The sequence below is a fragment of the Solanum lycopersicum genome, chromosome 9, assembly GCF_036512215.1.
Source record: "Solanum lycopersicum chromosome 9, SLM_r2.1".
Classification (NCBI taxonomy): domain Eukaryota; kingdom Viridiplantae; phylum Streptophyta; class Magnoliopsida; order Solanales; family Solanaceae; genus Solanum; species Solanum lycopersicum.
This window is the reverse complement of record NC_090808.1, coordinates 28,085,552-28,108,649: the sequence shown is the minus strand read 5'-3', so window position 1 is coordinate 28,108,649 and position 23,098 is coordinate 28,085,552. Positions and strand designations below refer to the sequence as shown.

The 23,098-nt window shown below is 36.1% G+C and overlaps 1 protein-coding gene and 1 long non-coding RNA gene across 2 annotated transcripts; both read left to right on the top strand.

Moving 5' to 3' along the window:
* Window positions 1–265: 265 nt before the first annotated feature.
* Window positions 266–12,636, top strand: LOC101265575 (protein DAMAGED DNA-BINDING 2). The gene is made up of 11 exons (XM_004246911.5): window positions 266–635; window positions 714–804; window positions 886–1,013; window positions 2,056–2,178; window positions 2,289–2,377; window positions 2,501–2,621; window positions 3,205–3,296; window positions 10,721–10,850; window positions 10,997–11,245; window positions 11,351–11,547; window positions 12,264–12,636. Exons 1-11 carry the CDS (start codon window positions 468–470, stop codon window positions 12,481–12,483), a joined length of 1,608 nt encoding a protein of 535 aa, XP_004246959.1. The 5' UTR covers window positions 266–467; the 3' UTR covers window positions 12,484–12,636.
* Window positions 12,637–16,066: 3,430 nt separating this feature from the next.
* Window positions 16,067–22,665, top strand: LOC138338120 (uncharacterized). Its single transcript, XR_011211468.1, has 3 exons — window positions 16,067–16,167; window positions 16,704–16,781; window positions 22,529–22,665. It is a non-coding gene; the product is annotated as an uncharacterized lncRNA (long non-coding RNA).
* Window positions 22,666–23,098: the final 433 nt, after the last annotated feature.

The following is a 23,098-nucleotide window of genomic DNA, read 5'->3' as shown; positions in this document are numbered from 1 at the left end:
TCAAATATGAAAATCTGAAGCTGCAAAGGTAGAAGAATGAGTACTTTAAGTCTCATCTTGAGTTTTATCAAGTCTACACTCCGACAAGCCTTGAAGTAGGCGACATTTGCAGAGATTGAAATTTTATAAAAGTTTACAAAATGCATTCAATTTAAGTCGAGACTCTATAAATTTTGTTTAACTCAAATTAAAACTTTTAGAAACTAAATTTATGAGTACAAAAATACTTGGAGGAATTTACCATTAAAGATTTTTTTTTTTTTTAAAAATGAAATGGAGAAGATGAAGAGTTAATAAGAGAGAAAGAGAGAGGCATAGGATGAATTTGGACGGTTTAAAATAAGAAGTCGTGTCGAGTTGTTAGGCCATGGGTTAAGGTTTCAAAAAAGAAGGAGAAGAGCGGGTTGTTGTTAAGTAGGTTGTGGTTGTATTTGTGTATTGTGTACCCAATTGTGTGTCGAAAGAAAATGCGTAGAAGAAGTTTGTTTCCTCGAGTAATGATCGATAAAGACACGGAGTCGGAGAAAAGTTCTTCTGATGAAGAAGAAGAAGATGCTAATGTAGTTTCACCTGAAGAGGAGAGAATACAAAAAGGGAAAACACCCATCACTGTTACTCTCAAGAAAGTTTGCAAAGTAGTATTTGTTTCACTCTTTTTTCGAATTTTCCTGCTTAGTACTATACTATACTCTCAAGGGTTTATTATTTTTCAGGTTTGCAAGAGAAGTGGTCATGAAGCAGGTTTCAGAGGTGCAACTTATATTGATTGCCCTATGAAACCATGTTTTCTATGCAAATTGCCTGGTAATTTCTGCCCACTTACTGCTCTAACATTTTCTCCTCAATATTAACTTTAGTTTTGTTTTCTTTTTTGTGGGATTGAAGGTCACACCACAGTCACTTGCCCCCACCGAGTAGCTACAGAATATGGGATGCACCCAGCGCCTCACAAGAACACAACTAATCCTTTGGAATTTGTTTTCCAACGCCAGCTTCACCCCCGCCTTCCTCCAGTAAGTTTGGATATGCTATCCTCACATCCACGTGTATCATTCTTTGCCAATAAATGTTCATGCTTCCTTAGATACTACTCCCCCGTCGATATAATTTGTCATAGTTTTTGTTTTTAGAATCAAACTATAAAAACTTTGACTAATATTGTAAGATGCATTTTTTCGTCATATTAGTATGAAAAAATTGTAATTTATAGTATTTTTCATATAGTTTTAGAATATCTAAATTTTTTGTTTGAAATATCAAAATAATGTGATCTAATTTATCTTTGAAAATTAGTCAAATTGACTTTCGATAAGCGTGACAAATATTTCTCGACGGAGGGAGTACTTTGTAAGCTTTACAGTTTGACTAGAATGTTTCTCTGTCTATTTTGATCTAAATATCTGTCAATCGATTTTTCTTCTTTTTCTCTATGAAATTAATTGTAGTTTCAGTTTTACTCCATATATTTATGTTGGATTTCAAGGATTCAGCTTCTATGTTTCTACAGATACTACATTGGTACTCTAGTTGTCATTGGTACATCGTTTTGCTCCTTTTTATTTCCATTATTCCATTTTATGTTGCATTCTTCCTATTTTGTATCTTTTCACGAAAAAGAACGATGCCTTCTAAATTTAGAAACTCTTTTAACTTTAGACTTCTTCTTTTACCTCTTAATGATGTGCTTGTATAGCAGCATAAATGTCATGGTATGCCTTTTTTTTTAAAACCTCCCTGTCAAGTAAAATAGTGCCACATAACAATGGAACAGAGGGAACATGTTTTCAGGTTTTGTTCAATTCTTCATATAATTTTATGTCTTGCATCTTGCATGTGATCTTTGCCATATAAAATCTCTCGCAACGTATGTGAAATATGTTTTCTACTTTAGTTTTTGATTATAGGGTAATTTTTCATTGTGACGTGTTGTAGCTTAACAGATTACCATTCCTTGTTTATTATAGTTCAACATATTTCCTTTATACAGTGAAGTTACACAATATGTATCATTATAGTATGTGCTTCATAATTTGCTTTCCTTGGTTTCTGTAATAGATCAAGCCAGCACATGTGATCCCAGATCAAGTCTCCTGTGCAGTAATCAGGTACCACAGTAGGCGAATCACGTGCTTGGAGTTCCATCCTACAAACAACAATATTCTTTTATCTGGTGATAAGGTCCAAGACCTCTCTGCAATATAACTCTTAAGTGTGACAATGAATTGATTTCTCTGTTGGAAGGTCACATAAATTTGTAGAGGTTAATGCTATATTACTTTATGTTTCAGAAAGGCCAACTTGGCATCTGGGATTTTGGGAAAGTGCATGAAAAGACTGTATATGGGAACATACACAATTGTATACTTAACAACATGAAGTGAGTGTTTCTCTCTCCTGTTGTCGCATTTATGGATATGTTTTAATGTCTGCGGCTGCATTTAGATTTCACCTGCATTATTATCTTTTCTGTGAAAAAATGAGTTGTTTTTAATTCGTTTAGGTTCAACCCGACAAATGATGGATCCATATATGCTGCTTCATCTGACGGAACAATCAGTTGTACGGACCTAGAGACTGGGATTTCATTGTCGCTAATGAACCTTAATCCAAATGGGTGGGAGGTGATTTTCTGAAAACAAGTTGTTCTGTTTATATGAATTGTCCTGTTATTTCAGTTATTGTGGTTGGACACATCCACGGGAGATTTTTTACCTTGTAAACACGGCGCTGGACACTTTTATTCTGAACTTGCTTGTCCCCTTTCAGTGCCCATAGATACATTTCAGCAGCAAGACACAGATTATTGCAGGAATTTTAACCTTGCTTATATACTGAAAACCGATACATCTACATATTTTATACTTTTTGACTCTCATGTTGACTTTTCTCCCTTGGTTTTCAGTCAGGTTTGTTGTTTGAATCATCTTCGGTGTTTGCTTTGTAATATAGCTGTATACTTTTGAATCCTTGAATTTTATTAAGTGTGTATTCCCTGACTGTGGGTCAAGGTAAATGATGTCTTGATGCCCCCATTGTGTTTCTAGAGACACCAATGAGCTTCCGGGTCACACTGATTACATCACTAAATTTATCCCTTTCGGTTAGGGAATAGCAAAGAAAGGAGAGTGGAAGAGATGACACCAACAAGTCAGTCGTCATGAAGTGGTTATATGGTTGTATAAGTCACAAATGAATTTCTTGTAGGGACCAAGCAGTTGGAGGATGCTTTATGGGTTGGATGTCAACTCAGAAAGAAATGTGGTCCTTGTTGCTGATAATTTTGGATATATTTACATGTAAGTGTCTATTGAACTTTTTGAGAGGTCTATTAAATGTTGTGCAAATATTGGAGATTCACCTTTCTTTCACTTAAAACCTTTGATAGATATGAAATCTTCTCCTTTGTCTGTCAAAATGACTGGTTGATGGTATTTTTACATGCACATTATGTCAATGTATGTCTCATACATTGGTGACAAACAATTTCAACCTGGTTGGCTGGGCATACAGAAATTATCAAGGATTGTTTACTCGTCATTTGAAAAGATAACTTTCATTAGGGATCTCTGTCTATGATTTTAGCTATCTTATCTCTGTCTATGATTTTAGCTATCTTTAGGAATACAACGGGACCTTTGTGCACTCTGAACTCTGATTATCGTTTGGGCAGTAGGCATAAAAATGACGCAAATCCAGTCTCTTTCACTATATTAGAGGAGAAATGGCTGGGAACTGGACTGTTAATTTAGTTCACCTACTCGATTCAAGTATGGGGTGAATAGGGCTGTACTAAACTTTCTGCCTGTCAAAATTCTTAGCTAACTTCAGTTGCAGTCTGCACATCTTTAGTATGAGGAGCTGGTACTTTGTACTGGTTCAGCTAACTACTGCTGTAAAAAAATGCGAAAATAAATTGAAACAGGATAATTTTATGTGGATAATCCTTGCTCAAGGGAAGAAAAATCACGACCCACCTTTGAGATTTCTCTCAACTAAACTTTGCCAACACGAGAGCAGTTTCAGGTTGCAAAGCTCTTTATATCTGGGAGAAATATATGAGAAAAATATTATTGAAATGTGCCTGCACATTATTTCATTGAGACCGTATTTAGAGACAATACATTAGACTCCTTTTTCAAAGTAGGATCACAGTCCTTTTCAAAGTAGGATTCTGTATTGTATTCTTGTTCCTACTCTTATTCTATCACTCCCCTCAAGCACCAGCATACAAGTCATATGGACCGAGCTTGTTACGGATGTGATTAATACAAGGATCAGCGAGAGACTTTGTAAAGATATCTGCAAGAAAATTGGTGAGGACTGGTTTGGACGTCTGCAATCTCAGTTGAATAGGAACAAACTGAAAATTTGTCAGAAATTGATACAAAACATATGGGTCATCTCGAAATCAAGAGACGATAAATATTGAACCAGAAGTTGGGAAAACAAGATGAAACAAGCTCACGTGCTAGCACGTGGTTAGATCTTGAGGAGTTACCAGAAAGACGTGTGGAACTATGCTAATCAAATATGAGTAGTCATTGGAAAGACTCAGTGTGCTAGACAACTCATATATGAGAAAATAATGGGGAAAGAAGCGCGGTGCTATGCAAAATGGATATGAAAAGTAGTCACCGCAAAGATGCACGATGTACACGAGTTAGATTTAAGAAGCTAGCGAAAAGAAGTACGGTGACTACTTTCTTTATCTCAAATGCTTCTCAGATTACTCCTTCATAACATGATTATTTTGTCATGTTTGCCCCAATTTTTGCTAAGATAATAATTGGCAAGACGGGCGACAATATGAGTTATAATTGCCCGCCGACTCCGAAGCCATTATTTTTTGATTCTCTACCCATATTGTAGAGGCTTTGATACCGTGAAAATATATGAGAAAATATTATTGAATTGTGTCTCTTTTTTATTACACTAAGACCCTATTTATCTACACTACGCTCGACTCCTTTTCCAACTAGGACACTACATTACAATCCGTCATCAAGTAGGATTTTACTTACTAATCTTGTTCCTACACCTATTCTGATAATAACCTAAGTGACTAAATCCTAGGCAGATGATTTAGCCACTCTGTTTGTAGCAAAACCATCTTCAGCTAGCTTTAGCAAAGTTGATCAGGCTCTTCAAAATTATTGCGCACCTCTGTCTGATCCTCCAAAACGCACTACTTTTGAAAGATCCAACATGCACTTGATGAAATGTTTGAAGAGTCTGAGCAACATAGAGCTCTAGCTTAGTTTTTCAAGCTAACTATCTTCAAGCTCACACTCTATGAAAATCACCTCACAATAAAGCTTCTAGAATCAGCAAATAATGGAGGAAGCGAATAAGGTTTCAACTCATTCATTGAACTAGACTGGATATAATGAATTCGACACTGCAAACAGGAGCTGGTTCTCTAATCTAGTTTTTCAGCACATTACAACTTCCAGTATCTGTTTTAGATTTTTGAACTCATTTTCCATCACTTTTCTCTCAGTTTGCTTTGAAGAAATAATGCAAGTCCATTCCTGTAGTGGAAAAAACTTGGATTGTAATTAGGTAACATGTTAGTACCATACATAGTCCAATTATGAAAGACCTACTTTATAAAGAACTTCCCCTATAGACTACACCATTTTTCTGATTTATTTCCTCCAATTCTAAATCTTTTCCAGCTAGAAATCTATTTAGGGTGTGTTTGGTATGAAGGAAAATGTGTTTTCCTGTAGAACAAGTATTCGTTTGATTTATTTTCTCATGTTTGAAAATATTTTTCAAAAAATATTTTCCAAGTGTTAGGTTTTTGAATGAAAAACAGTTTGAAAATATATTTTATTATTTTTTATTGGAGAGTAGAAATAATTTGACCCTAAAACCAACCTCAATAATTGATCGAGGCATGACTCGACAAACGAACTAGGACACAACTTGATGTAATTCTCACTATGAATTATGAATTAAAATGCATAAATGAAAGAAAAGAAATAAACATAGATAGATAGACACAAAAAGAGGAAATAGAAAGCAACGAAAAGGTATATTAAGCCTTAAGACCTCAATCTGTTAATCCTACAATGAACAGGTCTACCTCTTACAATGACCTCGAGGGAAATAAATTCACCTCGCAACCAATGTTTCTAAACAATAAGCAACCCAAGCTTGTATCAAGCTCTCAACAACTCATATAAGAGTTTCAAAATTGTTCGTTGAAATGAGAACCTAAACTAGCTATTTATAGTTTTTGTTAGTTATTACAAAAGAGACCCAAAAGTGGTCCAAAGAGCGAGCTAAGTTGCCCTCGCCGATCAAGTTGGCGAGTTGACTCTTCTCTTGGGAGACTTCTGGAACTTTATTTGAGTTGCTAAATAAGTCCTGCTCGATTAATGTGGAAGCTTCATCCATCGTCTTCCCTTGAACACCCCCAACGATCTTTATGGCATGAAACCCTTTCTTTGCCATCAACACAAGCTCAAGAACCTCTAACTTCATGAACAAACTTTGCATTCTTTGAAGGTCATGAGCTTGGCTTCGATGAACGACCTTGATGCAATCCGAATTGCATCATTCTCTACTTCCTGAAAATAATTTGTCCTCAAATTTGACGGATCATCATCATCAAGAGTTGAAAATGGAGAAAGGTCGCAAACTTTGAAGGTGTAGTGAACTTAATACTCCTAAAGAATGTCAATTTTGTATGCCTTTTCATCGAGTCTTTTAAGCACTTGAAATGGACCATCACCTCTTGGCATTAATTAGTCTTCCAATGAGTGGGAATCGCTCTTTGCGAAAATGCACCCACACCCATCCATCCGGTTCAAGCATAATCCTCTTGCAACTGTTATTCACTTTTTTGTCGACCTTGGTTTTTCTTTTCTAGGTGAAGTTTCACCTTTTCATGAAGTTTCTTAATGGCTTTTGCCCTTTTGCTTCCATCTAAGATTAAGACAATATCTTGAGAAAGAGGAATGAGATCCAAAAGGGGTTAGGGGATTAAAACCATACACCACTTCAAATGGAGTCATGCCAATAGTTTTATGAATAATTCGATTATAAGCGAACTAAACTAAAGGCAAATGCTCATTCCATGAGGCCAAGTTTCCATGCACCACAACATGAAGCATAGAACCCAGGGTCCTATTCATAACTTTAGTTTGGCCATCAGCTGGGGGTCAAAGAAGCTGCAAACAACAACTTGGTACCAAGTCCACACCACAATTCTTTCTAAAAGTGACTTAAGGAATTTGGGTCCCTATCACTTACGATGGTTCGAGTAATTCTATGCTATTTAACAACTTTTTCAACAAACAAAGTTGCCACATTGGAAGCATCAACACATTTATGACATGGAATGTAATAAGCCATCTTTGAAAATCAATCAACAACAACAAAGATGCTATCTCTACCTTGTTTTGTCCTTGTCTGACCCAAAACAAAAAACTATTGAAATATCAAGTTCATGTCTTTGATGGGTGGGGAGTGGAGTGTGTAAACCATGTTGAAGGAGACCTGACTTGGCACTTCGACATTCAATGCATTGGCCACACACTTCGAGCAACATCTTTGGGCTTCTTAGGCAAATAGAATTGTTCCTCGAGAATTCCCCGTGTTTTATCAACACAAAATGACCCATTAATCCCCCATTGTGTGCCTCCCTCACAAATAGTTCTCTCCAAGAGCTCGTACCCACGCATAGTCTCTTGCCTTTGAACAAGAAACCATCAAATTTAGAATAGGAAGTAGAAGATCTATCCCTAAGCCACCTTTCCCTTTCCCTTTCCCATTCCTCACAATCTTGGTAGATTTGAGCAAACATGGGGTCTTTGGGATACATTGCTTTCAAAGTTCAAACATTCAAAGCCAAGCAATTTAGAAAGTAAGGCAGCTATAAGTTACCATTTTCAAAAAAAAGAAGGTAAGGCAGCTATCAACACATGTTTCCCAGACAAGGAATCGACCACCGCATTTTCCTTCTCCTTTTTGTATTGACTTGCATAAGGGAAAGTTTCATGGAATTCAATCCATTTGGCGTGCCTTTTGTTTTACTACCCTTAGGCCCGAATATGCCTTAGAGATTCATGCGATCTGAATGACAAATTCTTTGTGCCACAAGTAGTGTTTCCAATTACCCAATGCTCTGATCTAAGCATACAATTCAAGATCATAAGTGGAATAATTTAAAGTTGCACCCTTAAGCTTTTCACTAAAATAAGCAACGGGCTTTTGGTCTTTTATAACCACGACTCCAATGCATACTTTACTAGCGTCACATTCAACTTCAAACATTTTCTCAAAATCAGGTAATTGCAACAAAGGAATGAAGCTAAGCATTGATTTCAAAGTATCAAAAGTTTTGGCTTGCTCTTCACCCCACTTAAAAGGTCTATCCTTTTGGATTACATAGATAGATAGACGCGAAAAAGAGGAAAAAGAAAGAAACCAAACGTTATATTAAACCTTAAGACCTCAATTCGTTATTAGTACAATGAGCACCTACCTCTTGCAAGGGCATCGATGGAAATGAATTCACCTCACAACCAACATTTCTAAACAATACAATAGTCTACCCAAGCTTGTACCATGCTCTCATTACTCGTACAATAGTTTCAAAATATCAATATTCAAAAGTCTGCTGAAATGAGAACCTAATCTAGTTATTTATAGTTTTAGGTAGTTATTACAAAAGAGGCCCAAAATAGGGAGAAGGGCGAGCTAGGTCGCCATCGACGAGTCACTGATCAAGTTGGCGAGCTGACTCTTCTTTTGGGACTTCTGAAACTTTAGGCAAGCTTAGAGCCCTCGCCTAAGCAATTAGGCGAGTTGCCAAATGGGTCCAACTCGCCTAATGTGGTAGCTTAATCCACCGTTTTCCCTTGAACTCCCTAAGCGATCTTTAAGGCATGGAAACGTTTCTTTGCTATCAACACAAGCTAAAGAACCTCTTAACTTCATGAACAAACCTTGCATTCTTTGAAGGTCCCAAACTTGACTTCAAGTGAACGACCTTAGTGCAATCTGAATTGCATCACAACCCCGATGACATACCTTAAAGTAGACCCTAAGATTTGACCCGTGACCTGACCCCGACTTTCGACCCGAGACCCGAAATTGGACATTCGAATCGGGATTGGATATCCAACCCAAGACTTGACCCCGACACTTGAAGATGAGCACAATCCATTGATTTGGGTTGACTTCGATACTCAAATCAAGACATGACTTTCAAATCAAGATTTGACCCCAACCACCAACAATTGATGTGATACTCAAGATTTTACTTTCAAATTGGAATTTTGACCCCAACTTTTGAACCATGATCAAACCACAACCGACTCGTGATCCAACTGTCAAACTAAGATTTAAATTTTTTCTGGAAAACAACTTTTTTGTGTGTGTTGGGGGTGGTGGTAAAATTCTTTTAGATAATTTTTTTTGGGGGTGGGTGGGTGGTAGGGGGATCAGGGTGGGCTAAAAAATTTAAAATACCTTTTATAAAATTACTTCTAAATTTTGTTTTGAGGGGTGGAGGGCTAGTAGTAGGGTTGGTGAGGAAAATGAAAATTTGAAGTTATAAATATTTTTATTTGTTTTAAAAAATGAACTTCTAATTTTTTTTGTGGGGAGTGAGGTAAGAGATAGTCGGACATTGTATAAAAAAAATAAAAAAATTTAAAATTTAAACTATTTTTCTACAATAAAAGTTGAAGTTGTTATTTTTTTGGTTGTGGGAGGTTCCGGTTTGGGGATGGGGGCCCGAAATAAGTTGTTCTTTAAAAAGAAATTTTTAAATTTATTTATTTTTGATTCGGGGGGTGGGGGGTGGGGGGTGGAGGGGGGGTCGAGGTACGGGGTGAAGTTAGAATATTTTTGTAATTTGAGGTTGAAGGAGAGCTTTGGGAAATGTTTTTCTTAATTATTGAAAAGAAGTCAGTTTCCTTATATTTTGAGGAAATTAAGATGATTCGAAAACATTTAAGCCAACCAACACATGGGAAAATTGGAAAACATCCTTTCTTACTAAACACACCCTTAATGTCCACCAAATTCTTGCAGAATATATCCCTTAAAAGATCTTTCCATGAAATTCAGTTTGACCCTATATGCTTGAAAATAATATTTAAAAATATTTTTTTCATAATATCTTCCTATTGACCTATTTTAAATTAAATTCCAATGTACTATAATAACTCAACTCATAATTGGGATCAAATGAAAATCCATACTCGCCCTGTTTATATATGTACAACAACATGCCCAGTGAAGTCCCCACAAATGGGGTTTGGGTAGGGTAGAGTGTACACAGGTCTTACCACCTCCTCGTGCAGGTAGATGGGCTGTTTCTGAACAACCCTTGATTAAGAGTGCAACAATTTCAGATACAAAGAAGAAAATATAACAAGTCACAAGGAAGCAATATAAGGTCTACCAAAAGGTAGCAACAACAAAATGGTGCAATAATCGAAACACAATAAATAACATACTAGGAGCCCCGTCTATTTGTTTATCTAAAAAAAATTATTTTTTATTAATATAAAATTTTCTATCAAATATCCCATTGTCTTGTTCCCTCTTTTTATTCTTTTTATGAAAAAGGGTCAAAATTATCCAAACTATGCAAAATAGACCACTTATACTGTTCTTTACCGAAATTGTAAGCCTAGGGCTTTACATTGATCTCACTATGGTTTTATATGTGGTTTCATTTGGTGGTCATGTACAGGGCTGATATACGGAGCAATAACAAAATGAGCAAACCTACTTTGATTCACAAGAAAGGAACTAAAGTTGTTGGTCTAAACTGCAATCCTCTTCAACCAGATCTGCTTTTAAGTTGTGGGAATGATCACTTCGTAAGTTCTGATCTATCACTTATGTCCTCTTTGATTCATATAAATAGTGTAAGAGCTCGTTGCAGGAAAATACTTCCATTTCTTGTCTATATGAATCAACTTAGTGGTGGCGATTTGACTCAAGTGAAATATTTTGGTGCCAACAGGCTCGAATATGGGATATGCGCCTCTTGGAAGCTGGGTCTTCTCTATATAATCTTGAACATAAACGTGTTGTTAGTTCTGCATATTTTTCACCACTAAGTGGAAGCAAAATACTTACTACTTCACTGGACAATCGGATTCGTGTGTGGGATTCAATCTTTGGCAACCTTGATAATCCAAGCCGAGAAATTGTTCATAGTCACGATTTTAACAGATATCTTACAGCATTCCGAGCAGAATGGGATGCAAAGGCAAGCATGCACACAGAGGAACTAATTTGTTAATTGCAGAATTCTTCATTTAAATAATTGAAAAAGTGGAATAGGTTTATAACAATGTATTGTTACTTTGGACAGGACTCATCAGAGTCTCTTGTTGTCATTGGGCGTTACATTAGTGAAAACTATGATGGAGCTGCTTTGCATCCCATTGACTTTATCAACATCAGAACTGGGCAGTTGGTTGCAGAGGTCATGGACCCCAACATAACAACTATTAGTTCGGTGAACAAGCTACATCCACGTGAAGATATTCTGGCGTCTGGTAGTTCAAGGTATGGATCAGTGATTTTTATTTATGAGTCTTCTCTTCTATGTGCTATTTAGGCATTTTTCTTAACACAAATTTTTAAATTGGATTTTGTGGCACATGGACGCCAAACGACTTTGCTTATATAGGATGATAGGACCATATGATGACTGTTCCTATTAAACTCCAATAAATCGACCCTTTCTCCAATTAAAATATTTTATTGTTTGAACATTCAAGGTTTCATTTGTTACTGAAATTCTTTTGAATTTACATCCAACATCATAGCTTGATGTTTTTAAATATTACTTTCCCCATCAATAACAGTGACCCTTTCAGTGTTCCATGCTCTTAAGGTCATTCAGTGTACATCCCTCGAGTTTTCGGGAAAAGGGAGCTAGTGTTCTTCGAACAATCCAACTGTGGTTTTTTGTAGTATACTGGGATCTGTATTACACTTGACCAGCTGATTTGTAAGGGAGCATGAGGCATTATAAGTTTGACCTGCCCCTTTTTTCGTAAAACTCGGTCAAGAGAGATCATATAAGATCATACTGGTAAGAATTTAATATATACAAATTTGAACTGGGGAAAAAGGAGTTGAAGTTGTCTGCCTTACCACTCATCCATGTGGTCAACACGCTACAAATAAAACCTGCACTTGAGTTTCTTTTTTCCTTAATTTTTCAATAATCGGAGCAATTCTAATCCTTCTTTATTTTGGTACTTCATGTATTTCAGGTCTCTTTTCATTTGGAGGCCTAATAAGCTGGACATTGCACTGCCAAGAGAAGAAAAGAGGATGGTATTATGTGGGGAGTTGAGTAAAAAACGTAACAAGAAGCATGGTGATGACAGCGATGATGATTCTGAGAATGATATCTTCATAAGCAAGGATATTAGATTCAAGCAGAAGAAACATGCATCCAAATCATCTCCATATAAATCCAGGAGAAGTTAACTTTAAGGGTGTGTTTAGGATGGAATATGTTTGTATGACAAATGTTTTTTTTATTTTTATTTTAAAAAGTATTGTCTAGAAAAGTAAGTGGGCTTCTTGGGTTTTCTTTTTAGTGTGTGCGCATTTGGTATATATGCAAAAAGAATTGGGGAACTCAACTCTCTGCACGATCATATTATGCAAGTTGTTAAGCTCCCATCTTCAGTTGTTCAGGCCATGGAGCGCTATGAACGCAACTCCCATAAAGAAAAAGCTTCATGTAGTTCGTTGGATCACTGTCACAACCCCTAAGGACCAAGGGGATTTAGGAATCCAGGACCTTAGAACAAAAAATAATGCTCTTCTTGCATCTACTGCCTTGCGACTTCACAACTCACAAAATAATTTGTGGTCCATGATCTTGCAGAATAAATACTCTTGCTACTTGCCCAAATCAGCTGCCGCCTCCAGAACTTTGGAAAACTTTGCAGCAAGGTTGGAAATATAGCGAATCTGGGATTCTTTGGAGACCTACTACGGTTCACCACATCAACTTCTGCACCCAGCCCTGGATTAAGCTTGGCCTGGCTCTTCGTACACCCATCCAAGGTCTGCTTCTTCGCCATGACTTGGCCAGTACAATTAGCCAATATCGATGGGGCAGTAACTTGAATTTCTCAATTCTATCTTTTGACCTGCCTCACCACGTCCTTAGGCTACTTGAGTCGGTCTACTTCCCGCAATATACTACTGTCTCTGATCGATTCTCTTGGGGCTTCACACCTTCTGGCAAGTTCACTGTGCGTTCTTGCTATAACACTCTCGCTCAGTTGACTCATACCTCTCAGCCCTACTCTTGCTTATGCTTGGATTAGGAAGTTGTCATTACCTCCTAAAATCATGCATCTTCTCTGGTTATTACACCTGGCAACTGCCAACCTCTTGCTACCTTCACAACATCTCTTGCATCCCCTCGCCAGTCTGTCAGCTTTGTAATTTGGGTGATGTGGAATCTATAACCCACCTTTTTCTTACATGCTCTAAGGTTGCTTCTTTCTGGAAGTAGCATTCTGCCTCAAATTTTGTCCTTAGTTGACCCTCAAAGATATCCTTATTATTGGCTGGAACCTTTCCTTTCCTCACATGGCAGGAGTTATATTGGAATGACACCTAGATCGATTTTTCTGGCCTTCTGCCTATGGTATATTTGGACCCAACTAAATAAATATATATTTGAGGGCAAGCATTTCATGCCTTCTCCCGCCCTTGCCTCTCACCTTGCCATTGAGTATTGATTTTTGGCTGGCAAAACACAGCACTCGACTGTAGAATTTCTTTTCTAAGTTAAATGGAATCCTCAAGCAGTAACCATTTTATGTTAAATACTGGTGGTGCTTTTAAAACTGCTTCTTGTGCTCTTGGTGGTATAGGAGGGGTGTTTAGAAATCATGATGATTGGATCTTGGGATTTTCAGGCCTTGTGGCCACTGCGGATGCCTTAAGCACCGAATTACATGCTTTACTCAAGGGTTTACAATTAGCATTGGATCGTCATCTTTTGCCTCTAGAAATAAACGTGGATGCTCAGCTGCTAGTAGATCTATTGTACACTGATTTTACAACATTTCACCTCTTTTGCTTGACTGCAGGTGCCTCCTTCGGACGCTGGGTGGTCCTACCGTACGCCATGTCTATAGAGAGCAGAACAAACTAGCAGATAGCTTAGCAGTTTTAATTTAGCATTTAGCAGCACAAGAAGCACCCCTACTATTTTTATTACTACGTTTTTGAGCCTCCTCCATCAACTTTGGTTGTTTTGTGTGCAGACAAGCAAGGAGAAGAGTACCTTAGAAGAGTGAACACACATTCAGCTCCTCCAGCCCACTTTTCATCTATGTATATACATGGAAGTGCAACTACTCCTTATAGTGCTCCTGTGATGGATGTAAATATCGTTGTTCCTGCTAGTTCAGTGGCAGAGCCATAAGTCTCTGTAGACATCTTTTGACATGTTAATAATTTCCTTGTTCAGAAAAAAAAAAAGAATTGGGAAAACCAAGTTTATGTCCCATAAAACCAAACTAGTTATACACACATACCCTTTACAATTACATAATATATCTATTTTTCTTGTAGCTTTAGTTATTTAACTTATGTTTGTTTGTTCATTTAGCTTATGTTTGTTTGTTCATAACGAAGTTAACTTATGTCTTTTTGTTCATTTAATTTTTTTCAAATTATTTTATTTATAAAAAATTGATTTGTACTCAATATTTTTGTCATATACTTCCTTTTTTTCTTATTTATTTCTTCTTTCATTTAATATTTCTCTACTTTTTTATGGTTTTTTTGTGGATGCATTTTGTTTATTTTTTTGAAATTAATTAATTTTTTACACCATAATATAATTGATACTCAAATTTTATCTTATATACTCATTACTCATTTTTCTTTTAAGTTTTCCTTTTTATTTATATATTTTTTATTTGTTAACCCTAATTTTATTTTTCTCCTTTTGCCCCGATTTTCTCTTTTAGTGGTTACTTTTTTTTATTCTTACTCCCTTTGTTTTAAAAAGAATGATCGCCTTTCATTTTTAGTTTTTTAAAAAAATGACCTCTTTCTTTTTTTGATAATATTTTAATTTCAGTTTTTCACATGACATGTTTAAGGCCACAAGATCAAAGAACAATTTTGTACATTTGACTTAACTTTAATTTAGGACCACAAGATTCAAAAGTCTTTTTTATATTCTTAAACTCTGTGCTAAGTCATACCAAGTCATTCTTTGTGAAACGGAGAGAGTATTTATTTTCTCTTCTGTTTTCTTTCTTCATTTTATGTTCCTCTCCTTTTCCTTTTCTTTTTTTTATATTTTTTTAATTATTTTTATTTCTTTTTCATCCATTCTTCCCTAAATTATAATATTTATTTATTTATTTTTTCACCACAATTTAATTTCATGTTTTAGATCACTCTATGCTTTGTTTTTATTTTTTTTATTTCATTTTTTTTAATGATACTATCAGAATATATCTATAAACTTTCATGGTATAATTGATGTATGCTTCAATATTATGACGAGACTTCCATGATATTATCCCAATATATTTATATACTAACATGATATCACTTGATTTGCTTTAGTCCATTTGATATGTACTTCTATCCTTCAAAGGCACCAGCATGATACAATCATATACTATACTATATGGTATCATTAAAGTTTATTTCACATATATACACACTAGTTTTGTAACATGTGCGTTGCACGTGATTACAAATTTCAGTATATATATATATATATATATATATATATATTAGTTAGTTAGTTAAATGCGAATATGTATACATTAATTTCAGTTTAATTAGGTTTAATCATGTAATTAGTTTTATCTGTAACAATCCATTTAGTCGGTTTGAGCAGTAAAATTATTTTTGATAAATACTTTCCGCTAAATTTTTAATGGGTGTTTTGGACTATTCATAATTATAATTATGAAATTAGTGGGTAATTTTAATAATTTATTTAGTTGGTGGTTAAAGAAGATAATAGTGAAATAAATAGTGAATTACTTTTATCACTTTTTATAATTGATTATATGATAATTAGGGTAAAAAGAATCTGTAGAAGAAAAATAAAAAGAGCGGAAGAGGAGAACGAAAGAGAGCAGCATGAATGAAAGAAGAACAAGCGACTTTCAGGTAAATCATTCGCTAAAATTTTATACTAGGAATATGTATATGAAATTGGAAAGAAAGTGAGGAATGTTAATATATATATATATATTTATATTATATTATTTGATAGAAAATGAATTAAGGACATACCTGCAAATGGAGGTGCTGCTTGAGAAAAAGAGTAGTAATGCATGTGTGCCACTGGTCTCGTGAGTGGCTTCAATTGGTAACGTCGGTGGGAAATTAGGAAATGGCTTCAAGGTGTTGCTATTCTGCCACTGGTTTCTTAACCAGTGGCCTAATTTTAATATTATAAAACTTTGTTATGATATAAAAAATTAAAGTTTGATATATTGAGATAGGTAATTAAATATTTAGTGTATTATATTATATAATTATTATTAAAATTGTGCTAAGTGGAGGAATGAAGACTTACTATTAGGTTTGAATTTTAGGAAATATATATATAAAGTTAGGTGAATTTTTGGTCTAGGATAGACATAGAGTAATATGATGTCTGTGGACTCGTTAACTTACAAATATGTATATATATTTGATAGATTGAAAAGGTTCATAGGCATTGAGGAAAGCAAAGGCATTGGAGAGGTAGCTTGATTGATTTCGGTTCTTCGGTGGAGGTAGGTTATGGTTTATTTATATTTGATAGATAAACTCTCAATAGAGATTGATATGTGTTAAGTGATATTGTAAAGTCTCCTACGTACTTGATTGTGTGGTTGTATGTCTTGATTGTGTGGTTTGTGGTTGGCCTAAAATTATGAGATTGTTGAATTTCTAATCTTTAATCCTCTCTAGTAAAATCACGCCTTGAATAAAGAAGGCTTGATGAAATAAAAAAATGAGATAATTGGATCGGAGTGTCACGTTCCGACACGGTATTATTGGATCGGAGTGTCACGTTCCGACACGGTATTATGGGATCGGAGTGTCATGTTCTGACACAATAACATTAAAGGCAAGAAATCTTGAAGTAACTTAATATACTTAATCTCAAAGAACCTATTTTCCAATTGAGTATGATGTGGAGGCATGAGTCCTCATAGGTGTGCTTGATGTTGTGATTGATGGTGTACCTATTATGGTGTTGTTGTCAATGGTTCATGTGTTTGTTGGTTGCCACCTGTTAAGTATTGTAGTTGATTTTATACTATTGTTTAATATATATTGATTTCTATTTTGAGTTGACCGATGATACCTACTCAGTACGTGTTCCTTGTACTGACCCCTACTTGTATTTTCTTCTTTGTTCTTTTGTGAAGTGCAACAAGTGTACCATTGACTTCGACTCACCCTCAGCTCTAGCCAGTCTCCAGCACATGAGAGTTCAGGGTGAGCTATTAATTCTAGCTCGTGGTGGATTCTCTCATTCACGTCTTGATGTCTTTGAATTTCGGACATGGACCATCTTTTTGCTTATTTTGATTTGTTAAACACTCTTAGACTTGGTAATTTGAGGATAGATTTCCTTAATGTGATGACTTCCAGGTTTTGGGGATAATAAGTGTTAAACTTGAGAAGCTTATTTAATTGGTTACATTAATAAGTTTTGGATCTTTCGCATTATTTTTGGTTATTCATAGTTGAACTATTGGTAAATGTTGGGGTTTAAATTTGTTGATTCGCTCACCTAGTAGGTTAAGTGTGGGTGCCAAGCCTGGGATAGATCCGCTAGTGTGGGAGGGTGACTATATTTCCACTCCAGTTCGTATTATCTCTTTTCTTCATGCTAAGAGGATGGTTAGTAAGGGTTTTTTAGCTTTCTTGGCACATCTCAGGGATGATACTTCCAAAGTACCTTCGGTTGAGTCTGTTTCGATAGTCCGTGAGTTTCTGGATGTGTTTCCTGCAGACCTTCCTGGTATGCCACCGGATAGGGATATTGATTTTTGTATTGATCTGGAGCCAGGTACTCGCCCCATTTTCATTCCCCCTTAAAGAATGGCTCCAGCTGAGTTAAGGGAGTTAGAGGCCCAACTTCAGGAGTTGTTAGGTAAAGGTTTTATTAGACCGAGTGCATCCCCTTGGGGTGATCCAATTTAATTTGTGAAGAAGAAAGATGAAAGTTTTCGAATGTGCATAAACTAAAGGCAGTTGAATAAGGTAACTATTAAGAACAAGTATCCCATTCCTCACATTCATGATTTGTTCGATCAATTACAAGGTGCTTGTGTCTTCTCTAAAATTGATTTGAGATCCACTTATCATCAATTGAAAATACGGGTAACATATGTGCCAAAGACTGCCTTTCGAACCAGGTGTGGGCATTATGAATTCTTAGTGATGTCTTTTGGGCTTACGAATGCCCTTGCTGCTTTCATGAGCCTGATGAACGGGATTTTTATGCCATATCTGGATCTCTTTGTTATTGTATTTATTGATGATATACTGATATACTCAAAGAGAAGGAGAACATGAGGAGCATTTAAGAATTGTATTGGAGTTATTGAGGGAGAAAAGACTTTATGCCAAAATCTCCAAGTGTAAGTTTTGGCTAGATTCAGTGTCCTTCTTGGGGCACGTGGTTTCTAAGGATGGTGTGATGGTGGATCCTTCTAAGATTGAAGCAGTGAAAAGTTGGCAAAGACCTACTAATGTTTCAGAGGTAAGGAGCTTTGTTGGTTTAGCTAGCTACTACCGTCGATTCGTCAAGGGATTTCCTTCTATTTCTTCGCAGCTGACAAATTTGACTAAGCAGAATGTTTCATTTGTATGGTCGGATGAATGTGAAGAAATCTTCCAAAAACTTAAGTCCTTGTTGACTACTGCGCCAATTCTTACCTTGCCAGTGGAAGGTTAGAATTTTGTTGTTAATTGTGATGCATCTTATTCTTGTTTAGGTGCAGTGCTAATGCAGGAGAGGAATGTAATTGCTTATGCTTCTAGCCAATTGAAAATGCATGAACGTAACTATCCGACCCATGATTTAGAGTTGGCTGCAGTTGTATTTGCATTAAAGCAGTGGAGGCATTACCTATATGGGGTCAAGTGTGAAGTTTACACAGATCATCATAGTCTACAATATGTATTTACTCAGAAGGATTTAAATTTGAGGCAGAGAAGGTGGATGGAATTATTGAAAGATTATGATATTACTATTTTATATCACCCTGGAAAAGCTAATGTTGTGGCAGATGCCTTAAGTAGAAAAGCAGGGAGCATGGGTAGTTTAGCCCACTTAAAGGTTTCTAGACGCCCATTGGCTAGAGAGGTTCAGACTCTGGCTAATGACTTTATGAGGCTGGAAGTACTAGAGAAAGGAGGATTTTTGGCCTCTGTGGAGGCAAGATCTTCCATTGTTGAAAAGATTAAGGGAAATTAGTTTGCTGATGAAAAGCTGAGCCGAATCCGAGATATGGCATTGCGAGGAGAGGCTAAAGAGGCAGTAATTGATGAAGAAGGCGTCTTGAGGATTAAAGGAAGGGTATGTGTGCCCCGTGTGGATGATTTGATTCACACTATTCTTAGAGAGGCTCATAGTTGAAGGTATTCTATACATCCTAGTGCAACCAAGATGTATCGTGATCTAAAGCAACATTTTTGGTGGAGTAGAATGAAGCGTGACATTGTTGATTTTGTTTCCCAATGCCCAAATTATCAGCAGGTAAAGTATGAACACCAAAGGCCTGGAGGGACACTTCAGTGAATGCCCATTCCTGAATGGAAGTAGGAAAGAATTTTAATGGATTTCGTAGTTGGTCTTCCAAAGACATTGGGTAAGTTTGATTCTATTTGGGTAATTGTTGACAGGTTAACTAAGTCTGCTCACTTCATTCCGATCAAGATGACTTATAATGCAGAGAAGTTAGCCAAACTCTATATTTCAGAAATTATTCGATTACATGGAGTTCCACTTTCCATCATATCAGATAGAGGTACGCAATTTACTTCTAAGTTTTGGAAGACCTTACATGTTGAATTAGGTACTAGATTGGATTTTAGAACTGCATTTCACCCTCAGACCGATGGGCAGTCTGAGCGAACAATTCAAGTGTTGGAGGATATTCTTCGTGCGTGTACGATAGATTTTGGTGGTCATTGGGATAAATTATTACCCTTAGCAGAGTTTTCATACAATAATAGCTATCACTCAAGTATTGATATGGCCCCATTTAAGGCTTTGTATGGGAGGAGATGTAGGTCTCCCATTGGTTGGTTTGATGCATTTGAGGTGAGACCTTGGGGTACCGATCTTTTGAGGGAATCGTTAGATAAAGTAAAATTCATTAAGGAGAAGCTTCTAGCAGCTTAGAGCAGACAGAAATAATATGCAAATCGAAAGGTTAGGGACTTGGATTTTATGGAGGGTGAACAAGTCTTGCTAAAGGTTTCACCCATGAAAGGGGTTATGCAGTTTGGTAAGCGAGGTAAGCTTAGTCCGAGGTATATTTTTCCATTTGAAGTTGTGAAGCGCGTGGGGGAGGTGGCTTATGAATTGGCATTGCCTCCAGGACACTAAGGAGTGCACCCGGTATTTCATGTGTCTATGCTGAAAAAATACCATGGTGATGGAAACTACATTATTCGTTGGGGTTCAGTTCTTCTTGATGAGAATTAGTCTTATGAGGAGGATCATGTTGCTATTCTAGATAGAGAGGTCCACAAGTTGAGATCAAAGGAGATTGCATCTATCAAGGTTCAGTGGAAGAATTGGCCAGTTGAAGAGTCCACTTGGGAGAGTGAGGTCGATATGAAAGAAAGATATCCACATCTTTTTACAGATTCAGGAACTCTTTCTCGCCCTCCCCTTTTCTTCCTATGATCGTTCGAGGACGAACGATGGGTAAATTGGTATCTATTGTAACAATCCATTTAGTCAATTTGAGCAGTAGAATTATTTTTGATAAATACTTTCCGCTAAATTTTAAATCGGTGTTTTGGACTATTCATAATTATAATTATGAAATTAGTGGGGTAATTTAATAATTTATTTAGTTTGTGGTTAAAGAAGATAATAGTGAAATAAATGGTGGATTACTTTTATCACTTTTTATAATTGATTATATGATAATTAGGGTAAAAAGAATCTGTAGAAGAAAAATAAAAATAGCAGAAGAGGAGAACGAAAGAGAGCAGCGTGAACGAGAGAAGAACGCAAGCGACTTTCAGGTAAATCATTCGCTAAAATTTTATACTAGGAATATGTATATGAAATTGGAAAGAAAGTGAGGAATGTTAATATATATATTTATATTATATTATTTGATAGAAAATGAATTAAGGACATACCTGCAAATGTAGGTGCCGCTTGAGAAAAAGAGGAGTAATGCATGTGTGCCACTGGTCTCGTGACCAGTGGCTTCAATTGGTAACGTCGGTGGGAAATTAGGAAATGGCTTCAAGGTGTTGCTATTCTGCCACTGGTTTCGTAACCAGTGGCCTAATTTTAATATTATAAAACTTTGTTATGATATAAGAAATTAAAGTTTGATATATTGAGATAGGTAATTGAATATTTAGTGTATTATATTATATGATTATTATTAAAATTGTGCTAAGTGGAGGAATTAAGACTTACTATTAGGTTTGAATTTTAGGAAATATATATAAAAAGGTAGGTGAATTTTTGGTCTAGGCTAGACATAGTGTAATATGATGTGTGTAGACTCCTAAACTTACAAATATGTATATATATTTGATAGATTGAAAAGGTTCATAGGCATTGAGTAAAGCAAAGGCATTGGAGAGGTAGCTTGCTTGATTTCGGTTCTTCGGTAGAGGTAGGTTATGGTTTATTTCTATTTGATAGATAAACTCTCAAGAGATATTGATATGTGTTAAGTGATATTGTAAAGTCTCCTACGTACTTGATTGTGTGGTTGTATGTCTTGATTGTGTGGTTTGTGGTTGACCTAAAATTATGAGATTGTTGAATTTCTAATCTTGAATCCTCTCTAGTAAACTGACGCCTTGAATAAAGAAGGCTTGATTAAATAAAATAATAAGATAATTGGATCGGAGTGTCACGTTCCGACACGGTATTATTCGATCGGAGTGTCACGTTCCGACACAGTGTTATGGGATCGGAGTGTCACGTTTCGACACAAAAACATTAAAGGCAAGAAATCTTGAAGTAACTTAATATACTTAATCTCAAAGAACCTATTTTCCAAATGAGTATGGTGTGGAGGCCTGAGTCCTCATAGGTGTGTTTGATGTTGTGATTGATGGTGTACCTATTATGGTGTTGTTGTCAATGGTTCATGTGTTTGTTGGTTGCCACCTGTTAAGTATTGTAGTTGATTTTATACTATTGTTTAATATATATTGATTTCTATTTTGAGTTGACTGATGATACCTACTCAGTACGTGATCCTTGTACTGACCCCTACTTGTATTTTCTTCTCTGTTCTTTTGTGGAGTGCAGCAAGTGTACCATCGACTTCGACTCGCCCTCAGCTCTAGCCTGTCTCCAGCACATGAGAGTTCAGGGTGAGCTATTAATTCTAGCTCGTGCTGGATTCTCTCATTTACGCTTGATGTCTTTGAATTTCGGACATGAACCATCTTTTTGCTTATTTTGGTTTGTTAAACACTCTTAGACTTGGTAATTTGAGGATAGATTTCCTTGATGTGATGACTTCCAGGTTTTGGGGATAATAAGTGTTAAACTTTAGAAGCTTATTTAATTGGTTACATTAATAAGTTTTGGATCTTCCGCATTATTTTTGGTTATTCATAGTTGAACTATTGGTAAATGTAGGGGTTTAAATTTGTTGGTTCGCTCACCTAGTAGGTTAAGTGTGGGTGCCACTCATGACTCGTTTTGGGCCGTGACATTATCTCACTAATATTAACTTATGGACAATATTTGTTATGTATTTTTTTTGTGATCTTAGCAGATGTGCTTTGCATGTGTATTCAACGTTTAATTGTTTAGATGTCATATGAACATGTGAAGAGAAAAAAATACATTTTATATATTCACATATTTCCA

Excerpts from the sequence above, each read along its gene's own strand:
- LOC101265575 (XM_004246911.5), top strand. The coding sequence starts at position 468 with ATGCGTAGAAGAAGTTTGTTTCCTCGAGTAATGATCGATAAAGACACG. Across the intron at positions 3,297-10,720 it reads AATTTTGGATATATTTACAT|GGCTGATATACGGAGCAATA; the intron begins GTAAGTGTCTAT and ends GGTCATGTACAG. Across the intron at positions 11,548-12,263 it reads CTGGCGTCTGGTAGTTCAAG|GTCTCTTTTCATTTGGAGGC; the intron begins GTATGGATCAGT and ends CATGTATTTCAG.